General features: G+C 37.7%; 1 protein-coding gene across 6 annotated transcripts; it reads right to left on the bottom strand.

Moving 5' to 3' along the window:
- Positions 1-270: 270 nt before the first annotated feature.
- On the bottom strand, positions 271-22822 carry LOC18423836 (protein LNK1). Of its 6 annotated transcripts, none has more exons than XM_020675479.2 (7): positions 22097-22822; positions 8633-9234; positions 8033-8405; positions 7837-7926; positions 6739-7473; positions 4749-4906; positions 271-1104 (listed from the first exon to the last, which is right to left on the bottom strand). In XM_020675479.2, exons 1-7 carry the CDS (start codon positions 22142-22144, stop codon positions 774-776), a joined length of 2337 nt encoding a protein of 778 aa, XP_020531138.2. In that variant the 5' UTR covers positions 22145-22822; the 3' UTR covers positions 271-773. The 6 variants fall into 6 exon arrangements, with proteins under 6 accessions (XP_020531138.2, XP_088721251.1, XP_020531130.2 ...); XM_088865125.1 differs by having other exon boundaries at positions 6751-7473; XM_020675471.2 differs by having other exon boundaries at positions 8633-9297; positions 22118-22822.
- Between the last annotated feature and the right edge of the window lie 219 nt (positions 22823-23041).

Here is a 23041-nt window from a genome sequence, read left to right as displayed (position 1 = left end):
TTTGTGAAAACAAATCATTGTTTACTGTAACTTATGTTAGTTTTTCTGACTTCAGAACATACCACTGATTGCTGGTTTCCTGCCAACCAATTTGACATTTATGAGAGAGCATGACATTTCTTGCAACATACTGCCATGGAACATTTCAACGCATTCAGTGGTCGTTGGAGGTGTGATGCCTAAACAAATGCATCATATAAAAAAACATATATATGTGCATCCGTGCACGCGCGTGTGTGTGTGTGTTTTGTATGGAAAAATTACCAAACGTTCAAAAGCACACTTTCTAAATAAAATGCCAATTAAGGGTACAATCTCAAGAAAATAAGTCTCAACTCCAAAGCTGGACTAGAAAAATTAAGAGTATTCTATGAGCTCGTTTCAAGCTCCTTCCATCATGCTTACATTACTGCTCAAAGCGAAAGAAGATGCACCACATAATTACAAACAACAATGTTTAACATAAAATGCAGCCAAATGACAGCTCAAAAAGGAAAAAGCCTACACCACCTTTTGCCATCACTAGTGCAATTTCCTGCGCATGTTTAGGGGCACTCTAAAATGGATCTCATACTATGATACAAACTGCACAACTTTGTGTGCCATTAGAATCAACAAGCTTACATCTTAAATAGCTTCTTGCCAGGCAGTCAGCACCTCTGAAAATCACATCAAATCAGAGACCTCCTTGGACAGCTTGAAAACAGGTACCAGGAGGAAAGAAGTTTTGTATGGAAAACTTACCAAACCTCATGGCTGATAAGACATTACTATCAATGCATCTGGTCATGCTCCTCTTTGGTCTTGATAGGATCTTTTAGACAAACCTGTTGATCAGAGGTAAGAGGTTGGGTGGTATTGCAATGCAGCTTCTGTTCTTTGAGTTCCATATCAATAGGAGATGGAGGGGTGGCCTGAATAGGGTTGAGCTCAGGGTTTGGTGGCAATGATAACTTACTAAGGTTCACTAAAATGTGTGACTCAAGTGGCAATGTATCACTATTAGACCTTTTGAATGGATCCGAGGCCCTGTGGAAAAGTAAAAAAGCAATAGACCTATCTATGGGATTTGTTTCAGTCTCCATGTCAATTAATCCTGCAGACCTGCAATATGACACCTCAAAAGCTGTTACTCAACTGGCAATCTGCTATAGAAGTTAAACAGAGGAAAGCCCTACTATATTTAAGTACTTAAACAACACACACACTCACACATGCATGCTCTGATTTAGTGCATTTGTGTGTGTCCTCTGTAATTTGGATGAGGTTACAAGGATCTTCTCCCATGTTTACTCTCTTGATTGCAGCATTTTCATAAGGTTTTCTCAGCCGGAGGTTGGGCCACACAAAGCATGTGAAGAGTCAAGATGAGTGTGTTTACCAATTGCAAGTTTCAATAATAATCAGATAGTGCTGAGCAATGTACTGCCGAAAGATGAAGATCACTGTTTTTGTACTAGGCCAAGAAGACTCGGACTCGGCCGAGTTACTCGGCCTCGGCCTATGGACGAGGCCAAGTACCATGTACTGATTTTATCTATATGTTGTATATCTTTTTTTTTATCATATGTGGTCGAGTTGGCGTTTTGGCTGTTATACACATCCCAGAAGTCTCCTGTATAAGGTTCGAATCCCGCAGACATAATCCCAATTTTTTATAAAAAGTAGATGTTTTTTATTTTATTAAAAATAAAAAAATGAGCCGTCTTATTGTATTAAAAAATGGAGCGTGCTGGAATACGGGGTTTGACATGGGATTTGATACCTCAATGTCTAGAAGAGCTCCATCGCCCTTACCAAGCATGCTACTCAATGTCGAGTGCTGTGAAAGAGCTCTTTCACCCTCTTTCACCAACACGAGGTGACAAAGAGACACAAAACGTAATGTAAGGTTACAATGCAGCACAAATAGTGCTCTATTTGCCAATCTATCATAGCCGATATCGGTATTGGTACATGAAACAGTGGATAGGTTTTGGACGTATTCTGCTTGTTACTTCATAGTTCATCAAAATTTTAAGACACTACCTTGCCTAGGAACTTACTACATTGATAATGTCTAAATAATATTATAATAACGCTTATCGTCTACCAAATCACCTAGGTCATATCAAGGATGATATATAAGCCTTTTAAATTGATATTTATCACCTTCCTATTATATCTTGACATATGGTTTCAACCATTATATGCTTGACCGAGATTTCAGGAAAGGCTGAGTCATATCTCCACTTCTCATGTCCATCTCCATGCCAGTATCCATGCCCAAGTATCATGGCAAGGTTATAACAGACGAGCCGTCCGTCCAAAGCTGTCCAGAGAAGGGACAGCTGAACTATACTCTTGACCTTCCCAACTATGCAATTTTGAATGATAAGGTGTCCACCATCAATTGTGTGAAAGTCAGTATCAGTAGATAATTAAAGTTCTACCATCTGCAGTATTAGTAGATAACTTAAATGAAGTTCTACCATCTGCTAAAGTCTTCTGGCAGTTGATGCAACTACCAGAACAGTTAGTCATGCAGAAATAATTGAACAATTTGCATCATTTAATGTCAGCATATCCACGAGCAATGCAAGACTCATAGGCTACCCAAATGCTACAATTAATAAGGCTAGTGCTCTACATTAAGATCCCAGAAGAAAGGAAAAGTTTAGCACCACTAACATCCTCAAAATGCACTTCTTTACCGTCAACAGGTGAATAAAAAATTCAATAGTTCATGTCATTCAAGATACTGAGGAATCTTTCAACAGTTTACTTGATATCTTTCAGGAAGTGCATTTCATAAAGGACATTAATTATTTAACAGATGCTCAAACATCCATCTACGATGATCGTCAGTAGGAATCAAGGGTTCAAAAGTCAACAACAGAAGACGATCTAGACTGGTGCCTGACTAATGCTCAGGATTTTCTATGTAATTGTGTGCACTCAATGTGCTTGCGTGTGTGCATGCTTATTTGTGCAATGTGGATGATAACACTGAAAGGGGAAGCATGTGCTTCTCTGTAAAATAAGGTATGAACAAACAAAGACCTATGCATCACGGGGTCAGACAGGAGCAGACTTCAGGTCCCTAAACATCGCATGCTGTCAAGTCCTAAATTTGTTTAACATCTTGAAGTTTCTCCCCAACACAGAAACCCCCCAAACCTTGTGAGAAAGAATCACTCCACCTAGCATTGATGAGAACCTTGAGCCTCAGCGCTCCTACCCCATGTTTCCTAAACTGAAGGGATATGGGCCCCATCTGGTCAAGGGAGTCAGAAAAAGTAAGATGGGGGGTTGGTCTAAAGAGGGCTTTGTAAGAGCTAGTAGGTTAGCCTAGGGTACTGGCTCACCGACACTCCCATAACAAGAAACCAGTCAAACCTGTTTAACCGGAGGGGACCACAGAAGGATGTTTGGTGAAGAAGGAAAGATATGTGTCAAGTTATAATTTTCTTTTTCCTTTTTTTTTCCCCCCTTTGCTAAGTCAGCTTTATCATTTCTTAAGATACAGGAAATGAAATTCTGGGATTGTTTTCATCTCTCTTATCCCATACAATAATTTATTATAGAAAACAAACCACTGGTCTAAACGAACAGAAGTACTGGGTCTAGAGAAAAAGCTTTTGTTGCAATTCTGGAAAAAGCTGAATATAACAAGTTGAAGATAACAAACATACCTTCAGTGATGGAAGGAAATTGGGATAATATCACCAGGAAAAAAAGAAAAGAAAAGAGGGGGGGATTAGAAGCATTATAATAACTCAGTTTGAGCATGAAATGGAGTAGGATACCAGAAGCACCAAAAAAGCATCAGAAATAGAGGGCTATGTTTATTACTATTCAACATGGAGTATCAGTTTCTAGTGCATAAACTCATCCGCAAGTGATTTATGAGAAACCAGTCATTGCCACTTTATGAACAATAATTATTCACGACAGCACTTCGTGTGATGGTAAAAGGCTCGGTAGCCAGCGCAAGAGCGCGGGTTCGAGTCCTGAGAGCGACCACTTTGTGCATAAAAAGCTAAAAGTTAGGACCATTTCCATCTCACCCCTCCCGGGAGCCTGCGTAGGCAGGACTAGCACCAGGTTACGGCCCTTTAATTATTCACGATAGCAAAAGCATTTATTCAAAATGAAATCCAGGGCTCACATTAGAAATATCCGTAAAAACATAACTTCCTTTGTTTCTTGACAAACAAGTAAAGAATTAATATTTCTCCAACTTGAGAGGAAGTTGAAAGAAGGTAACTTATCAAAGAAGGTAAAAATATGTGGTTAAGAGAAAATTTTATGTAGCCGTTTGCCATGTTATTTTTGTGCACATGTCTCTTGTGTCTAATGTTCGTCTTAAAGACTAACATATAGAATATATCAAATATTTCCTTGTGTTAGTATAAATAATATAACTGGCTCCATTACTCCCAAGGCCCTCTAGTTTTCCTTTTTTTCTGTTTTGTTTTTATGGAAGAAATATTTGACTACCTGACACCTTGTATGAATGACTAGGAAGCCTCAATCATATGGATTAACAGCAAGTACATAGAGATGTCTGAGAAATCTACATCCATGATTACTAAAACAGAAGGTTCAGTTAAATTGATATTGACCATCTAAAAGTGTCGTGAGCGTATTCAAGATTGCGACATAGGATAAGTACGTCTAAGTACCAAAAGGCTCAAAATTTTGACACACAATATTTCAATGCAAGCAAACTGGTTAGTGATGTAAGATTCCATTATAGTCTCTACCTGCTAAACTTCAACTCATCATGTGTACTAAATTCTTCTGAAAAGGGAAGTCCTTTTTTACTGCTGCTGCTTGTGTCATTGATATGATGCCTCTGAACTGCACTCCTAGCCAGCCGGTACAAACCATCCCGTATGCAGAGCTTTGTTTTTAGATCCAACTGAAACAAATAAAGTGTGTAACTTATCTGATGCAATTCTTTTAAATAAGGGAAATTTACAAGCAGAAGATTAAGCAAGTGTAATTTGACTTAAAAAAATCATATTTCGAATAATTGGAAAGTTTGGTGACTCTTTTCTTTCCACTCTCAGCCAGATTTGCCCTTGCTCTAATACCCCACCCCCCCCGCCCTCGTCAAATAGAATAAAATAAAATAAAGAAATCCAATGTACAAAAAATAGGATAAGATTAGTCAAAAAGTGGAGCCCACTATTTCTATTCATAATATTTAAATAAGGGAAATTTGTCATAAATATTCCTATTATTTTGCAGAATTAAAAAATTGTCTAAATATCGGGTCCAGGTTCCTTCGGGTCCCGGGCCTACCTGTCAGGTCCCGGGTCTATCCGTCAGGTCCCGAGTCTACCCATCAGGCCCCGGGTCTACCCGTCAGGTCCGGGGTCTACCCGTCAAGTCCTGGGTCTAGTCGGGTCCATTACCACTCTATAACTATGAGTTTTTTTTTTCTTTTTTTTTTTGTCTTTTTTTTTTTACTATCGAATACCCATATTATAGGCAACAATGTCACAATCACCAGCCATTAGATTTCAAGCCCTCTGATTTGTTGTTTAATAGCTAAAGATAACTACACAGGTCCTGGGTCTGGTCGGGTCCATTGCCACCCGAGTTTTTTTTTTTCTTTTTTTTTTGTCCTTTTTTTTTTACTATCAAATACCCATATTATCGACAACAAGGTCACAATCACCCGCCATTAGATTTCAAACCCTCTGATTTGTTGTTTAATAGCTAAAGATAACTACAAGTTCTTATTGTATACAATCCTTAATACACCCAAACAAATAGGCTTAAAGTAAAGTATTTTATCTCCAACGGTTTATGGGTACGGGCTGGGTCCGGCTGGACCCGGACCCAAATAGAGTTCGGGTCCAAGTTTTTGACCCTGACCCAACCTGTCGGGTCCAACATTGGATCCATACCCAGACCCGAGGTCGGGTCTACCCATCGGGTCCCGAATCTGGTCGGGTCCATGGCCACCCCTACTACATATTCCGTATTTTACGTTCATGTCCCAATTTTTTAGAACATGTATCATATTTAAATTTTAATGCTTTTCCTGTACATCAAATTAAATGCGAATTTTGGGTACCCATACTTCTCATAAAAAAATATTTTTTAAATGCATAAAATGACCAAATATGTCTAAGACTTGTACAGATTTACAGATGCATGATGAGAAGTACAGACACAATATTTGATCTCCATTTGTTGTCTAGAAATAAAGATAAAGTTTGAAACACTAAACATGTTCTTAAAAAGTAGGACATGAATGTAAAATATAAAACATTGCAGACTTCATTAGATATATTTAGGTCTTTCAAGCTATTCCGTGTTTGGAAAATTAGTCCAAAGGCAAAATAGGCATGGACTAAAAAGAACAGTAAAAGGCATCACAAGTTTTCTAAAGAAAAATACAACTGGAGCTTTTACTTAGTAATCAGGAACTACTATATGTATTATTCAAATTCAATTGTGCACAAATTAGTGATGAATTTGCACAAATTAGTGTTTATAGATTTTGCGGTCAATTACTAGAGTTTTCACATGTAAAGGAAAAAAAATGTCAAAAGATTCCAAATTCATAATGACTTAACCTGTGACATTACAGAACTACTATGTGTATTACTCAAATTCAATTGTGCACAAATTAGTGATGAATTTTCACAAATTTATAGATTTTGCCGTCAATTACTAGAGATTTCACATCTAAAGGAAAAAAAATGTCAAAAGATTCCAAATCCATAATAACTTAACCTGTGACATTACATCCTGAAGCTGGCGGAAACTTGTTTCTTCCAAGGAAATTTCATCAGATGACATAGAACTCATACAAGAGCGATCATGAGTAGTTGAATCCATCTCAACCGCTGAAAAATCCGTGCTCTTGTCTTCTACTTCTCTTTTAACTTCAATCTCCTCAGAACTCTGAGTTTCTTGTGATTGTTTCTGAACTGAAGGGCGATCACAAGAACTTTGACACAATTGCTGTTGTGATTGGTTATCAACTGCTAATGTGGCTCTTATTTGCTGGCGTCTCCGCAATTTTTCTATCTTTTCTTGTGGGGTCATAAATAAAGGACGAGCAGCAGATTCCATGGTTCTCTTCACGGTTTGAGAATTATTAGAATCTATTGAGAACTTATAACCAGCAACGACCGGTTGACCCTGGTTATGAGACTTAATATTTGGCATGGTTGGCATCACTGGAATTTGATTCGGAGGATAACCATACCCTACATGCATGTATGGAATGTTCGTCTGCAGGTATCGGAAGGAATCAGGACCCCAGTATTGCTTTTGCTGGGAAAGGAGTGGAGAAGGAAAAACTTGCATGGCTGATGGAGCAGATGTAGCTGGCCTTAAGCTCATGAACTGTTGCACAGACCCATTCACATTTAAAGGATTACTGCTTGGATGTTCCAGGGTTTGATCTTTGCTTTTTCCATCTAGTTGCTTTCTGTTCTTGGATTGCTTCTTTTGCATGTTAGCCTGTGACAAGGATATATTATGATTCTGAGAAAAGAATTTAGTTTTGAAGCAAGAAATTTGTCAAGAATTGAGCACTGTACATTTCCTGGACAATACCCAAGCACAAATTCTCATTAGCAATAAGCCATTTTTCTTTTTCTTTTGCTATTAAAATTAATAATTTGCCAGAACAACAAAGAAAAGAGGCCAACAAGAGAGCAATCAAAGTAACAAATATGTCAAAGAAAATGGACTTTGGAATGTGCATGACAGATTGGTATATTAGTCATTAAAAGCTTAGACTTAAATATGAGCTGCCAGTAATGATATCCCAACTTAATATGTTTTGGCGCATTTCTTCTATTAATGAACCATGGTTATTACCATATCAGTGTTCCTCAAACAACCCTTCTCTTTATGAACCTGAGATTGGGATTCTACTTTCTCTTCTTTCCTTCCATTAGACTCATGCAGCTGCAAGAAGACAACCATATGCTATAGTCATAAGAAATTTATATTATATGTTTCTTGGGGAAAGTAAATTCATATTATTAAAAAGATACAAACTAAAGTGACCGACCTCGCCCCTAATCTTGCTTGTCTGATCTTTCGACATAGATGTTTCTTTACTTTGAGCATCTCCATCTTGATGACTAACATTAATGCCGAAAGAGTTTAAAGATCCATCTGCCCCTGAGTTCCAATCCGATGTCTGCAGAATGCAAGAGTTGGCTTTTTTATCAGAATCACATGGAGGATTTTCACAAGGCATGAACTCCATGCCGGCCTCATATTGTTCTGATTTTCGCTTCAGAGCACTAGAACCTGAAGGAGACCCCAAGCCTGATTTCGAAACCTCTCCAGGGCAATCAATTGGACATGGAGACGAAGGGGCCCACAATAGTTCATCTCCATTACCAGAACTCCCTTGACCATATGTGGAATCACATGTTCTGCAGAATTGCAACACATAGTATAACAATTATAAGAGACAACTAATTTGCATATGAATAAAAGAATCTCAGAATGGGAGGAAACCGAAAACCGTAATGATCCCAATAAACACATGGATACATGCCACCAAACAACATAAAATGCATCTCTCTCTCTCTCTCTCTCTCTCTCTCTCTCTGATGTTATCAAAAGATCCAAATTGGATCTTTCTTGAGGCAGGCAGTACCTGAAAATTCTGTCAATATCTTCAAAGTTCCCAATACTGGGCCATCCATAATCCATGAGGTTGCTATTATTCTTGTCATCATGCTCATTTCCAAAAATCTCAAGATCGCTCTCTGGTGGAGAAAGATCAATAAATAAGAAGTCACATAAGTTACTCTCAGTTGCACTATCTCTATTCCCAAGCATAGGACCATCCACACAGAAATCTGACATCACATCACTGCCTGCTCGCTCTGCATTATTGTTTTCACAGCCATTGTCTGAAATTTTGCTTTCCCAAGAAGCAACGCCTGCTTTATCTGCACATTCTGAATAGTATGCAGCGGCAAATTCATCAGCATCCATATTGGACCATGACCCAGTTTCCAGCAGTGGCGTGGGTTGACCACCCTTTGAGTGCATATCATACTCCTCCTTTCCATTGGAATCATTCTGGGATCCAGATGTCTTGCTGTCAACAACTCTTTCAACAACATTCACTGCCTCACAAAACTTCCTATGAGAATCTCCTTGAAGAAGGGAAGCAGGCTTTTGTTCTCCACCTGGCTGAGGCACTATGTGGTCACCACTCTCACTCAACTCGTCCCAAACAATATCTTCAAGCTGGGGATTTCTGAGATCAGTTAGCTTAGGACATTTAACTGTAGTTAAAAATATATTGTTCACCTAGAACAATAAAGATCATATTCATCAAAGTGCCTAAATTTAAAACATCATTTATCAAATGTTGGAGTAAAGAAAAAGAATGAAGAAACAATAGCCAAAAGCCTTTCATGTGCTAGCAATTCCCTTAAAATTTGAGTAAGAAAAGTAACAATAACAACAACCGAACACAAGATAATGAGCACCTGAAAAATTTCTAAAAATGAAACCTATAACTAAACTGGTGACGACTCCTTCCATAATCTATTCTATCGGGTAGTCTCAGATAACTCCCATCACATTAAAGCCTAGTCTTTTGAGTAGCACAAAACAAAATAATTAAATGGTTTTTCTGGTTCAAAAATCTTTGATCATGGGTCATGATGCATCGACATTTCTCCTGTCATTAGAAGTTGAGACATTCCTTGGCAATCACTAGAAACCTCGGGTTCATTTAGGGACTAATATGAATGAGCAACATTTGTACTGCTTCTCCATGATGAACATTGCACAAGTGGATACAATATACGTACATACTTGATTCCAAAATGACCACGTGTTTTGTCTTCCTAGGCAATACTAGATGGTAAATGGATATTGCACTCCGATTGTGACAACTCAGTGCATAACTATTTAACTAAATCACAATATATATTATATAATACAATGATTTACATGTATATTTGGCCCTGGTACTTGACCTGGCCACAATCTCCTACTGGTTACTACTTTAACATGCAAAATAAAAATCCTTGAAATGACCTAAATAACTTATTGGAAGCATATTTAACCTTACTGCTTGAACTGGCCACAATCTTGTACTGGTCACTACTTCAATATGCAAGATAAAATCATTGCAATGGAAATTCTACAACTTTGGGGCTTGCCTTTGAGAAACATGATGAAAACCTAAATAAATTGCCTTCCAAATTTCTAATATACGTAAAGAACTTCTTAGCAGTCACGGAATGTGGCACTCTGAAAACATTGTGACAATAACAACTATGCTGACTGCATGGACTGTGTATGGTAGAGATCGTGTATTATAGCCTACAAACAAAGCGTAAAAGAATTCTATAGCCAGGGACTTTTGGAACTTAAGTCCCCTTTTAGCTTAGGACTTACCTCCATGAGAGTGAGGTCGTAATATAATAAATCAATGTCTTCAAGTAATTCCAATGAAGATTTTTGTTTGTACCTTGCACACCCAGATACATCAATATGCTATTACTGATATCAACACAATATGATACCAATAGTGATACCGGATACATATAGGATAATTGTAAATAAAACATGATACAAATGTAAGATTAGGATGTGATTAAAATACATAAGAGTCATTTCTGAGAAATACTATGAATATTTAAAAATATATCCAGAAAATGCAATGTACACATAGTTAAGGGAAATTATCCCACTATCCCCTATTTTTAACTTCTATATCTCATGATACCCAAGAAATGAAAATATTACTTGTAAGCAAAAAGGGTCCATCTTTTCTATCTTACAATCCCCTGGATCCCTTGACTATAAATTTTTTTACCCTAAAACAAATTAAAATGACACCCTACCCTTTTCTTCTTTTCTTCTCTGTTAACGTGACCCACCCTCTTTCTCTCTCTCATCACCGTCTCTCTCTTACAACCCCAAGGAATCAAAGCAAGATTTTTTTCACAAGCCAGGAGACTTGAGCAAAAGGGTATCATTCTCATTCTTCGACTTGAGTGGCTTCCTCGACTTCTTTGCCGGACTGGTTCAGCTTCTGCAACAACCGTCGCCATAGCAAGAGAGAGAAAGAGAGAGACTGTTCATTTGTAGAATCGGAGAAGGAGAACCTTGTCCGTTTGTCAATGGCTCCCAAGGTCTCAGCCAAATAAGAAGAAAAGTAAAGATAAATCAGTGGAAGAGGAGTTGAAGGAAGTGAGGGAAAAGCTCAAAAAGATGAGACTTGAGAAGGAGAAGGCAGATGAGATACTGAAGGAGAAGGATGAGCTTTTGAAGCGGAAGGCGGAGGAGATAGAGAATAGGGGGAAGGCACAAAAGAAGCTAGAGTCTGAGATCAAGAAGTTGCAGAAGCTGAAAGAGTTTAAGCCTAATCTGAGCCTTCCTATTGTGCAGGCTCATCCGACAAAGGAGAAAGAGAAGCAACCAAATCCCCCATATATTTTGTGGTGTCAAGAGCACTCGAATCAGATTAAAAGTGAGAATCCTAAAGCAGAGTTCAAGGAGATAAGCAACATTTTGGGAGCGCAGTGGAAGGATTTGAGTTCAAAGGAGAAGAAACCATATGAAGAAAAGTACCAAGCTGAAAGGGAGCTCTACTTAAAAGTCTCAACCCAAAAATTTCTTCACCCCAACTAGAATCGAGCTTCTACAATAGTTGCAGAGCTCTAAAAGTCCTTCATTGAAAGGAAACAATAATTTCCTCAAAGCTCAAAAAATATTTCAGAGCTGAAATGGTGTCCTGCTGCATCTTTGCAAGTGACCAGAGAATCAATCCAAGATTTGTACAATGGGAAAAGAAACCCTTTTTACAAATAAACCCTAATTGCATACAAAAGATGCAAGATTCGTACCAAAATGAAGACCTTATTGGTTGCAGAAGAGAGAGACAAAGAGCTTTGAATCTCTTAGAGGTCAACGCTTGTAAAGTCAAGTCTCGAGAGAGAGAGCTGCCTCGGCTCGCAAGAGAGAGAGAAAGCTGTCTCGGGTTTTCGCAAGAGAGAGAGCTGCCTCTGGTTTTAGTAAGAGAGAGATGGAGTTTTGAGAGAGAGAGAGAGAGAGGGTGGTTCACGGTTAACAAAGAAGAAAAGAAGAAAAGGATATGGTGTCATTTTATTTTTTTTTAGGGTAAAAAATTATGGTCACAGGGGTCCAGGGAGTTGTAAGATAGAAAAGATGGATCACTTCTACTTACAAGTAATATTTTTATTTCTTGGGTCTCATGAGATATAGAAGTTAAAAATAGGGTCTCATGAGATATTTTCCCTTTAGTTAATGTATGATAGTAACATAACAAGCAAGATGCACGTTTCTTTTATTGCAGTTACGATCCCTAAAATTAATTTCTAAACACACCATCTATAAAAAAAAAATTTCCGTAAACCAAAATCCCTAAAATTTGGGTATTAAAGATTATGGATTACGGTGAAACTATGTGTGTGCAAATCCAAAACATTTAATATTAAGTTTGGTTAAGTATAAAGTCTTGATTAAAGAGATGGTTTATGGAATCTCCCTTGATAGAACTCTAACCTAAAGTCTGTCCCTACCATTAATTGGGACTCAATATATATAAAATAGACAAGCCATGTGTGATTATCTTCATAATATCTCAATACTATAGACTCAGCATCATAATGTGAGTACTACATATATTAGAACATCAGATACCATATATCTGGATCCACCGGATTTTGGCACATGTTGTATCACATTGTCACTCCCTCTTACTAAGCCATTTCTATATCTGGGAACATCACTTCTGTACAAAGTTTTACCAAACTGATATTTTGCATAGAGCAATATAAAGAAATGTATTGGAGATATCCAAAATTCCTCTCAACAAACTCATGAAATCTTACTTTTTACTTTTTCACAATCATATCATATCATCAACATAAAGGAATAAAAAGTTCACCTACCTTTATAAACAAAGAGAAGCAGTGAATATGATTTTCCATGAAACCTTCTTCAACCAAAGCTAATGGAAACATGTCAAACGAAGCCCATAGAGCTTCATTCACCCCATCATCATCACGAGAAGTTTTGGCAAAGTTTTATGTTGACTGCCTACCTAACATAACCCACCCCCTTTACTTGGGCTTGAGGTGGGTTAAGGCAGAGTTTAAAGTCGTTACCCTTCTTAGACAGCTTCAATCATCCCATATAAAGCTTTTATTATCCAACAAGCAGTAACATTGTTCAAAGAGAGGGGCAGCAAGGGCCTAGGCGCCTACTTAGGTGCCATAAGGTCCTTTGAGTGCACACCTAGGCCTCGGTGGCCCTCCCAAAGCACTACCCAGGCACCCAGAGCCCAATCCTTGGCAGGTGCCTAGGTACTAAGCCCCTTTTTTCGCAATTAATGTGACCCCTAAGTGCTTTTTTGGGTCATTTTGAACCCACCGAATTTTCTTAAATGAATGTTGGAGTAATCTAAATCCCCAAAGTGAAAAAAAAATCGAATTCCAAATCGATTGATTTTGATATTCCTATTAATCAAAAAAAGAATATAAGGTTTGAGGAAACATCCAAAAGCTTACCCTTTCTTGTATTGGGCATTTGGGCTATTTCATCTTGTCTAGTTGTGATTGTATGAGTGTGCCATAGTCAGTTTGGATTGGATAGTTGGCGGTTAATACACCATGGACATGTTTATGTTTGTTTACTTTTTCACTAATTTCAAGGGATTGAAGTTTTAAACATGTTTCAACATTCATACAACCATATTTACATGGAAAAGAGTTCGGTAGAATACAAAAAAAATACCAAATTAACAAAAATAATTGTATATATGTGCTTTTGAAGAATACATGCAACTTTTTACCTCAAGGTGCCTGAGGTTCTAGACTCCTCTTGCCTAGCACCTCGGCATTGGGCACCAGGCCGGCCATATAGCATTGCAGGGCATTGGGCGCCAGGCCAGCCATATAGCATTTCTTGAAACACTACGCATGATTAGGGAAATTCTATCTTGAAGCCTAGAGTTAATTCTATTAGTAGTTTTCCTTTAAAATCTCAGCAAGATATGTGATTTTAAAATCCATCATTCACTATTATATCTCCCACTTTTTGGTAAAGGTTATACATATAGTGACTCTTTAATGTTACTATTTTTGTCTTTGAAGATAAACTACTGGATAAAGAGTAATGTTACACCATTATATCTCCCACATTCCTCTGAGCCCCTGATGCTAGATGCTCGATAGTGTTCTCTGCTATCTCCATCTTCATCTTGTGTTATGCTCTCCCCTTCATCTCATCTCACACTAGATCGAAAGTTTCTTGGATCTAAGAAACGAAATCTTCCAAAAGGAGTACTTATTCTTAATTGTTCTTGTTTACCGATATTATCTCAATTATTGAAGTCCAGACGTCCTTTTTGGTATAATAGTTCACGTAAAACCTTTTTATTCACTTCTCTCTGATGAATGGGGACCAAGAGGGATATATGAAGATATAAATACCCTTAAACAAATAATGTCACAAAAAGACCACTGGACCTAAGATAGTTTTCAAATGCTGATCAACTAAGCATTGCATTAACAAAAAACTAATTTAAAAGGGTGTGATCCCTAGGCAACTAATTTTAAATACATGGTACAAATTATGCTTGGATGACGTTCCACATGTTTATTGTTCCATACAACACACTTTCCCTCCTATTTCTCAGGTACAAAAATGATCCATATCTTTTTGTAGCAAAAGTATAATCATAATTTACTCCAAAGATTTGTGGAACAGGTCTTGAACAGTATAGCAACAAACTTTACTGGAATGTATAAATTTATTTTAGAAGTAGCATCACATGGAAGCCACGTGGCATCCACACCTAAGCTATAGCAAACATCAATTTCCTTATACCTTACACCTGTAAGCTATAATTTGTATAGTCGTCCACAGTTGTCCACTACTTCCAGTGACAGATGAACAAATGAGTGATAGATATGAAAGCACAGGTACCTAAATCGTTTCTATATTAGAGAGGGAAGGAACCCCATAAGTGGTTGACAAGCATTTAACGACACCATCCTACTAAGAATTTTAAAATATATATATAAAAGAGATAATGCCTCACTACCAACTGACATGCACTTAACGGCAGCACCTGACTTACTCAAAAAAAAAAGAAGCTGAGTTACCATTATGGCCTAACACCATTTCTTTTCACTATATCCTCTATAAAACAAATTTCCTTGGCATTGACTTTATTAGGATATAATTTATTTTTTCATAAACTAAGACCACAGATTTTTTTTTATAAAAAAATGCTTCTTATAATAGCACATGCGAAATCCAGTTCAGCATATTTATAATTTTCATTAAATTATACTACCATCCATATTTTGTTCCTAACTATGAGATACAAAGAAAAGGTAAATCAACATACCATAGAAATATATATTTGACTGAGGTATGTTTCCCAATTCAGACTATCATAATGCATTAATTTGCTACAAACAAGATCAACTATTGGAAGGGTTTGCTGGCCGAGTCACTAACATACAAGGACAATGATTTAAAAAACGGACCACCCATCGCTTAGGCGATCCAGAAGGCCTAGGCACATCGCTCAGGCCTAGGCAGCCAAATTAGTAGGGCGGTCCCTAGGCGGTACGGCCACTGCCTAGCGCCCAGCCTTGGGTGGTCGCTCATGGCCTGCACCCTGCCCAGGGGCGAAAATGTAACTTGTTGAGGGCTTTTTTGGGTTTTTGTGAAAAAAAATTGTTTTTAAAGGTGGGTTTTAAGTTCATTTGAAATCTAAACTGACTAGAACCCATTTTCGATCGAGAGAGAGATAGAAAAACATAAAAAAAAAATTAAGATTTTGTGACTTTCATTGGATCGAAGTGTTTCTCAAAGTTACGGTAAATGAATCCAAACATCACCCATTAAGATTAGATTTAGTTTTGGAGTGTTTTTAGATTAGAGGGTGTTTTTAAAAATTTTAGCACTAGAAAACATCTTAGAGGTGGAAGTTTGGAGATCGAGTAATCAAAGTAAGTGTAAAACTTTATTTTTTAGATTGCTTGTATTATTTTGAGATGTCTTCTTCAGGATCTAGTTCAAGTGGCGATTCGAGTTGAGAATATGGATATAACTCGAATCTGAATGACAAAAATTGTGCAATTATTGTGAAAAGGGTATAAAAGGGGGTATAAACCGGTTTAAGAAACATCTTGTCGATATTAAGAAGAATGTTGCCCCTTGTAAAAAAGTTCTTGAAGCTATCATAGAGAAGATTAACCAACATATGAGTTTAGTAAAACAAAAATAGGAACAAAATCCTTGTCATTTGGATAAGTCTATTTCTGGTTCCGCTAGAAGACGTAATCCGGGTTGGAAGTATGGTTATAACGTGAAACCAAACGATAAAAATTGTATATAGATAATTTTTGTGAAAAAGATACCAATGGGGGTATTAACTGATTCAAGACACACCTTGCCAATATTAAAGAGAATGTTGTTTCTTGTAAAAAGGTTCCTAAAGCTATTCGAGATGAGATTGGACAATATATGAATTTAGTAGAACTAGAAAAAGAAGAAAATGAGCCTTATTCTATGAAAATATCTTCTCCAAGTTCTTTTAGAAGTGGTGATCTGGTTGGAAGTATGGTCATAACCTGAATCCGAATGACAAAAATCGTATTAGGTGTAATTATTCAAGAAAAACTTTACCAATATTAAGAGGATGTTGCCCCTTGTAAACATGTTCTTGAGGCTACCCGAGAGGAGATTATACAATATTTGAGTTCAGGGAAACACAAAAAGAAAGAAAAGGGTGAAAAGGCATCAGATAGAGCACCCAAGACTCCTAAGGCCACATCTGCACAGAGTAAGAGGGAGGAGAAGAAGAGGAGGACGAGTGTTACGTTGAAGAGGAAGATGACTCTAATGATAATGGTCTCGAATCTAATGCATATGATGAGGCTTACCCTAATCATTCTAATGATGATGATGATGATGAAAAATGAAGATGCTTGACTCTTGGTATTTACTATTGAGTCTTAGACTTTATATTTTTTTTTATTTTTTGTTTAGTTTCTATTTTCTATTATCTAACTGTTGTGTGTATGCTTGTATGGTTCTAGCATTGTATGCAAAATGGATTATGGACAATCTAAATTCTCCTCATTCATGGACATATGGATTATGGATTATGTGTTACATAATTATAATGTTAGACTTAGACACTTAGACTAACATTTTTCTTTCTACTGGGCCACCCAAGTTCTGAGCGCCTGCAATTTTCTTTCTACTAGGCCGCCCAGGTTCTGGGCGCCCGCTCCCCCAGCCACCTAGATGCCACCTAGCGTTTTTTGAACCACTGTGCAAGGGAGAAAGAGAGCCACTTAACAGGTAGCAGCATACCCATTTATTGGCCTGCAACTCCCTATGTGTAAGTGTCATGCATCCTCAACTAATAGGGGATTATAGGCCCTGTAATTAAACATGTTAAAGGAAAATGTTTCTACTTATTAGGTTGCATGTACCTTAAACGAATAGAAAACATGAGGTAATGCCTCTTAATCACCTTATTTTCAAGTATGAGCCCCCAATAAAGGAGAATATGTTCCAAATCTCGAAAGTGCCCTAGGAGCACGAATCCACTCTGGGAATACCATAACACGATTCCAGAGCTCGAACGCCACTTAAGAGTGGCCCTCCCAGCGATTATGCTCTCTACATCCCATGCCAATGCACATGTTTGTACAAATAATTAAGGCAAAACATTTGGTTATCCAGTAAGAGGACCGTAACAACACTCTCATAAAATCTCTTGTTACATGTCCACCTTCCATTTCTCGATCACTGAAAATTGGGGAATAAACTAAAACAAACATCACAAAGACCAGCCAGTATGTGAAGCAAAGGTGGGGCGATGGTGGTCTATGCCAATATTTTGTTGTCAAATGGCCACTTGTCGCGGTACATTGTTTTCATCAATCACCTATGTGCTTCACCAGAGATCTCCACAAGCTCTGGCCAAAATGGCCAAAAAATGAGATAGGGAATCCTACAAGAGGACCAAAAGATTTCTCAACAAATAATACAAGCCTACATTATATCTAGGGTGTCGTTTGCATAAGGTTGCAACCTTAAACAATCCAATTAAGGCGCACCTCCAAATTTTATCATAACATGTAATTCTGGTGTAAAAAATTCTTCGAATTATCTGCAAATCTATTTTCATATCTAATTATAAAATTTTAAACTCTAAAAATGCTTCCAATTAAGAAGATGTATAAAATGGAGGTCTAGATAATGTGTTACAAGATGCACTACTTCTGGGACTCAAAATATTTTTTTATTTTTTAATATTCATGCATCTCGATATCGAGATAATCAATTAGAGCGATTTTGAACATTAAAATAACATTTTCCGATGGATTTTGGAGGTGCACCTAAATTCTACATTTGAAGGTTGCAACCTTACATAAACGTTTTCCTTATATCTATGCACATCCAATTTTGTATGTATACGTACATGTATAAGAGAAAACTTCAAAAAAACGCCTCTAATGAGGCCTAAATTCAAAAATAAATTGTCACATCAAAAGCAAGCCTCCCATAGAAAGGCCCATCACTAAAGGTAGGGTGCCTGTTGACTAAGGAAGGAGCACTTTTTAATTAATGGTATTTTATTATTTAAAATTACATTTACTCGTATGACTATTTAATTATTTTTTTAATTTCAATATTCAAAGGACATGAAGTGTTCTAAAAATTTCTAAAATTGATTTTAATAAAAAAAAGTAATTTAGATTTCATTTATCAAAATCGCTGAGTTTCTTTTCAATAGTTAAAGGACATCGGATCTTCTAAAATCTTGTGCAAATTAGTTTCTTAATGTTTCTACTTTAAAAGAAACAAATATGTAATAAATCCTTCTTCAATTTAAAATATAAGATTAAAAAATCATATATAATAAAAATAATACCTCAAAATAACAACAAAGTCTTTAATGATTCAAAAGGATATTTTCATGAAAAAGCAAATTGTGTACAGAGCTGAACAACACCATAGTAAAAGCACCGTTTCTCAAGTAATGACCCAGTGTGCAGATGACTTCATTACAGAAGGCCTCTGTTGTGAAGGCCCTTTAATGAAAGCTCAGAATACTGGTCTCGAGTATCTATATAAGAGAGAAGCTTAAAAGTTTACAAGAGGAACTGCAGAAGGCCAAAATAGTCATTGATTACAACCTTTAATGTCTTTTCTTTATTTCTTAAGTTATTTTATTTACTTAGAGCATATTTTATTTCTAAACACCCCTCCCCCTCCCCACCCCACCCCAACCCTTTTCTGGTGCCTTGATAATTTACTGTAAACCCAATTTTATAGTGCGCACAGCCATTAAGTTTCTTTGTCGCTTATGCACATTTTGCAATGTCAAAATAAAGTCACAAATTATTAGGTCTACAGCCTCACCAAGTTTGCCTCTTTCTCAATGTTCTCATTACTTTCACTAAAACCCATCAAACACATCTTTGTTGCCCATGTCCTCCAATATCAGATCAACACATTGCTGAGTGGACTACAATAAAAGCGGGTGCTTCCTCATCAAAACATATCCTAACAGCTCCAACATAGTTCTATATATTATCTATGATAAACCATCCAATCACCCAAACTAATGAACCAGAATGTAAATATCATCCTTCACATGGAAGGCTGCATCAATCAAAACAAGAATACTCATAAGACAATCAACTGAGACTTCAATAGGGTTGGCCCTTTTCATCAGTCCAACCATCACCTAAAATGATGGTCCATCATAACCGAGCCACGCCTTTTCTCGTAAAATTTTGAAATAGCATTCATCTACTTGACTTCTTCCACTAAAAACCACTTTTTAATTAATGATAATTGGAGGCCTTCAATCAGGAATGAAACTGCTCAATGGCATGTAGCATAGATCAGAAGCCATGCCCAGAATTGAATACAATGCCACTGGATACAACCAAGTACACACATTGGTCAGAACCAAGTAGATACACATTGTTCACCCTATCCTGATCTTCTTTACTGTACCTGCCTCCACGAGATTTGGGGTGCAAAATGTCCATAGAACCATTTTGGTGTAGTCTTCTTGTAAATGGGCCCCTGCGAGGTACCAACTCCATTATACCCTCAACATGGCCGAACCCTCTTCATCCACTAGTGTCCCCCAAAAACATCATCCCAACTCTCAAACCTCATACAGCTTCAGACCTTTCTATTTCAGCCATTCTGTATCCACTTAAAACCGTATCCACTTAAAACCTGCTTGGTCTCCATCCACTAATGTAAGTGTAATTATGGAAAATGAGTCATTCATAAGTGTAATTATGGAAAATGAGTCATTCATGGTGGTAGATACAACATCAATTGATTTTGCAGAAAACTTACATCTAAAGGTGTTCTTGTCCTATGGCCCAGAAGGCGCCCAAATTACTTCCAATTGAGACTGGTGTCTTCATCAAGGAAGTATCATTGTATCGTAACTTATTCCAAACAATATATATTGGAATGAGAATTTCAAAGCAAGGAACATACAATAAGAAGCTCTAAAAGGAAGCAAACAACTTCACAACTTGTTTTTTGCAAGCGGTGTTAAGGGATTCGGCTGAGCCCACTCGGACTCGGATGAGATACTCAGGCTGCGCTATGTGTAATGGCAAATTGCCCTGAGTTGTATGTAGAACTCCAGGCATTAAAAAAAAATTAAAAATGGCAAAAAAAAAAAAAATTTCAAAATGCGATTGTTGTATAAATCTTCATATATGTATATTGGATTCTTTGGCAAATATTGGTGATTTCGTTTTTTGCAATAATTCTTATTTTTATACTTTCCTTTTTTTTGGATTTGCTAAAATGCCCCCTACTATAAATCAAATTTTTCTAAATCCATTTTTCTATACTTTTTCAAGCTTATTTGGATTTTTTAAGGCTGCTTTTGATCTTATTCAACTTTCAGTACCTTTTTCCATTTTTTCTGACTTTTTTATTGCTATAGGGCTTTGGGGCCCGTACAGTGATCAGGTTCGGGCGAGCCTGACTAGACTCACCAAAGTAACTCGCCTAGGGCCAAGGCCGAGTCCCAAGCTCGAGGCAAGTTCCTAAACACTGTTTGCAAGTATTACTATCAAAACTCCAAAACCTGCTTCAAATCTAATCCACATTTTAAGAAAGTTTGGGAGTGAATAAACCCAAAACAACTTTGGCTTCAGTCGAATTAAAGAAACAAATCCATGTTATGATTTTTCTAGAAAGACAAGTTTTGAAAATTTTAATAGAAAATGATCTGACGGTTGGGATTGGGCCTGACCTTGAACCATTAGGGCGCTGACCATTGCAACAGCCCATCCCGGCCTTGACTCCCATTACTGGCCCACCAAAAGAAAAATCCTCCCCAGGTTTAGGATTCATATAACCGTCCGAACTCTCCCCACCATTTAAGGGCAAAAAATTGTGGTCATTGAGGGTAACCCACTATATTGGAGGTAGGGTCTAAGAGGTGACGAGGTATAAATAAGGCCATTCAAGAAGGCAAGCCTTACATCCCACCTACTGTTACCAACTTTAACAATTAGTTATAGATGTCAAGCCTGTCCCTGTTTTCTATGTCAAACTATTTCATAAGATAGACTCTAACCTAAGTGATGATAAAATACACAAGACTGCTATTGCTGCTAATATGAAGATGCAATCCCTTAATAAAGCCTACAAATCGAAGACTAATGATCTGACACCCCAAGTGAATAACTGAGCAAAAAAAACCACAAACGGCAGGAAACATAACCAGTTGCTGATTAAGCCATAATAAGTTAATAATCCTCGTCATTCATATGAGCAACTTCATTTAAGCTGCTATATACCGCTAAAACATTCAAAACAATCTTCTACAAAGCCTGTGACTCATAAATCCCCATCAACCACAGATTCGCAGAGCATAGTCTAAAGGCTCAATAATCTATAAGATTGCATCAATTATCATATAGGACCAAGAAAACTTAAAAATGAATAGAAATGATGAATTCAATCACAGAATCCAATTTAATCAGCACCGAGCTTCTCAACTAAAGAGCCGTGTCGATCAATTCAAAAATGAAACTACCTGGGACGAGAAGCAAGCTACCTGCTCATACATGCCCCAATCCGACATCTCACAAAGGCCGCCTCAACCGACGTTATGGGTGCGCACAAGAACTAGCTTCTGACCTGAACCAACCATGGCTAAAAAAAGTAGACAGACACGGCGAAAATCCTAGCCGTGCTCCATAGTCTTCATCAAGCAATCGCATCAAAAAAGTCCAAGTACAGATGCCGTAACGACCTAACAGACTCGACAAAGGCTTCGTCAGCCTATTGGCACAGTGAAGAAACACAAACCAGAGACCAGAAACTTCAAATCCCCCCAGTAACAAGCTTCAAATTTCACCGACAACAGTATCAATAAGCCCAAAACTCAAAACAGAGCTTAAGAACCACCTGATCAGAGCCTCAGAAACCCTAACCACAACGAACCTCAGCAGCAAGAAACCCTAAAAAGCACAAACGAGGAACAAGATCCTTCAAAGAGATCAACAAACCCTAACCAGATGCCTCAAAATACTCGCCTCAGACCTCGAAACCCTAGCCACTTCCGGATGTCAGAGAACAAACCACAGTTACAAAAAATAAAGGGAGAATCTCGGAAGGAAGAGAATGCATGGCTCAAGAAAGAGAGAGAGACGCAGAGAAGGGACTAGAAAGGCAGGTGGAGAGAGAAAGAGACAGAGGGGGAAGAGGGTGAGGATTTAGAGAGAGAGAGAGAGAGAGTATTTGGCGAACACGTGTCCATGGAAATCAAAAAATGAAAGGAGAGAGAAAGTAGTGGGGGACGTGTGGCTCGTATCTGAAATTAGTGGTGTTGAAGGGGGCATCAGATCCGATCAGAAGCTGAGCTCTCATTGGTCGCTTCGTTTCTACTGTCGACGGGCAGCCACGAGAGTTCCGCCACGTGGCGGGGGTCGGGCATCATGTGGTCTAGAAGCGTCGGGAGCTCACATGGTGGTGGGGC

This window comes from Amborella trichopoda, chromosome 4, assembly GCF_054954075.1.
Source record: "Amborella trichopoda isolate Santa Cruz 75 chromosome 4, AtrichopodaSantaCruz75HAP2 v2.0, whole genome shotgun sequence".
Lineage (NCBI taxonomy): Eukaryota > Viridiplantae > Streptophyta > Magnoliopsida > Amborellales > Amborellaceae > Amborella > Amborella trichopoda.
This window is presented reverse-complemented; position numbering and strand designations above follow the sequence as displayed.

Coding starts and splice junctions, on each gene's coding strand:
- LOC18423836 (XM_020675471.2), bottom strand. CDS start 22,144: ATGTCGGATTGGGGCATGTATGAGCAG. Junction 7,927..8,032: donor CAAGCAAGATTAGGGGCGAG/GTCGGTCACTTT, acceptor GTCTTCTTGCAG/CTGCATGAGTCTAATGGAAG. Junction 4,907..6,738: donor TTCAGGATGTAATGTCACAG/GTTAAGTTATTA, acceptor TATTTGTTTCAG/TTGGATCTAAAAACAAAGCT.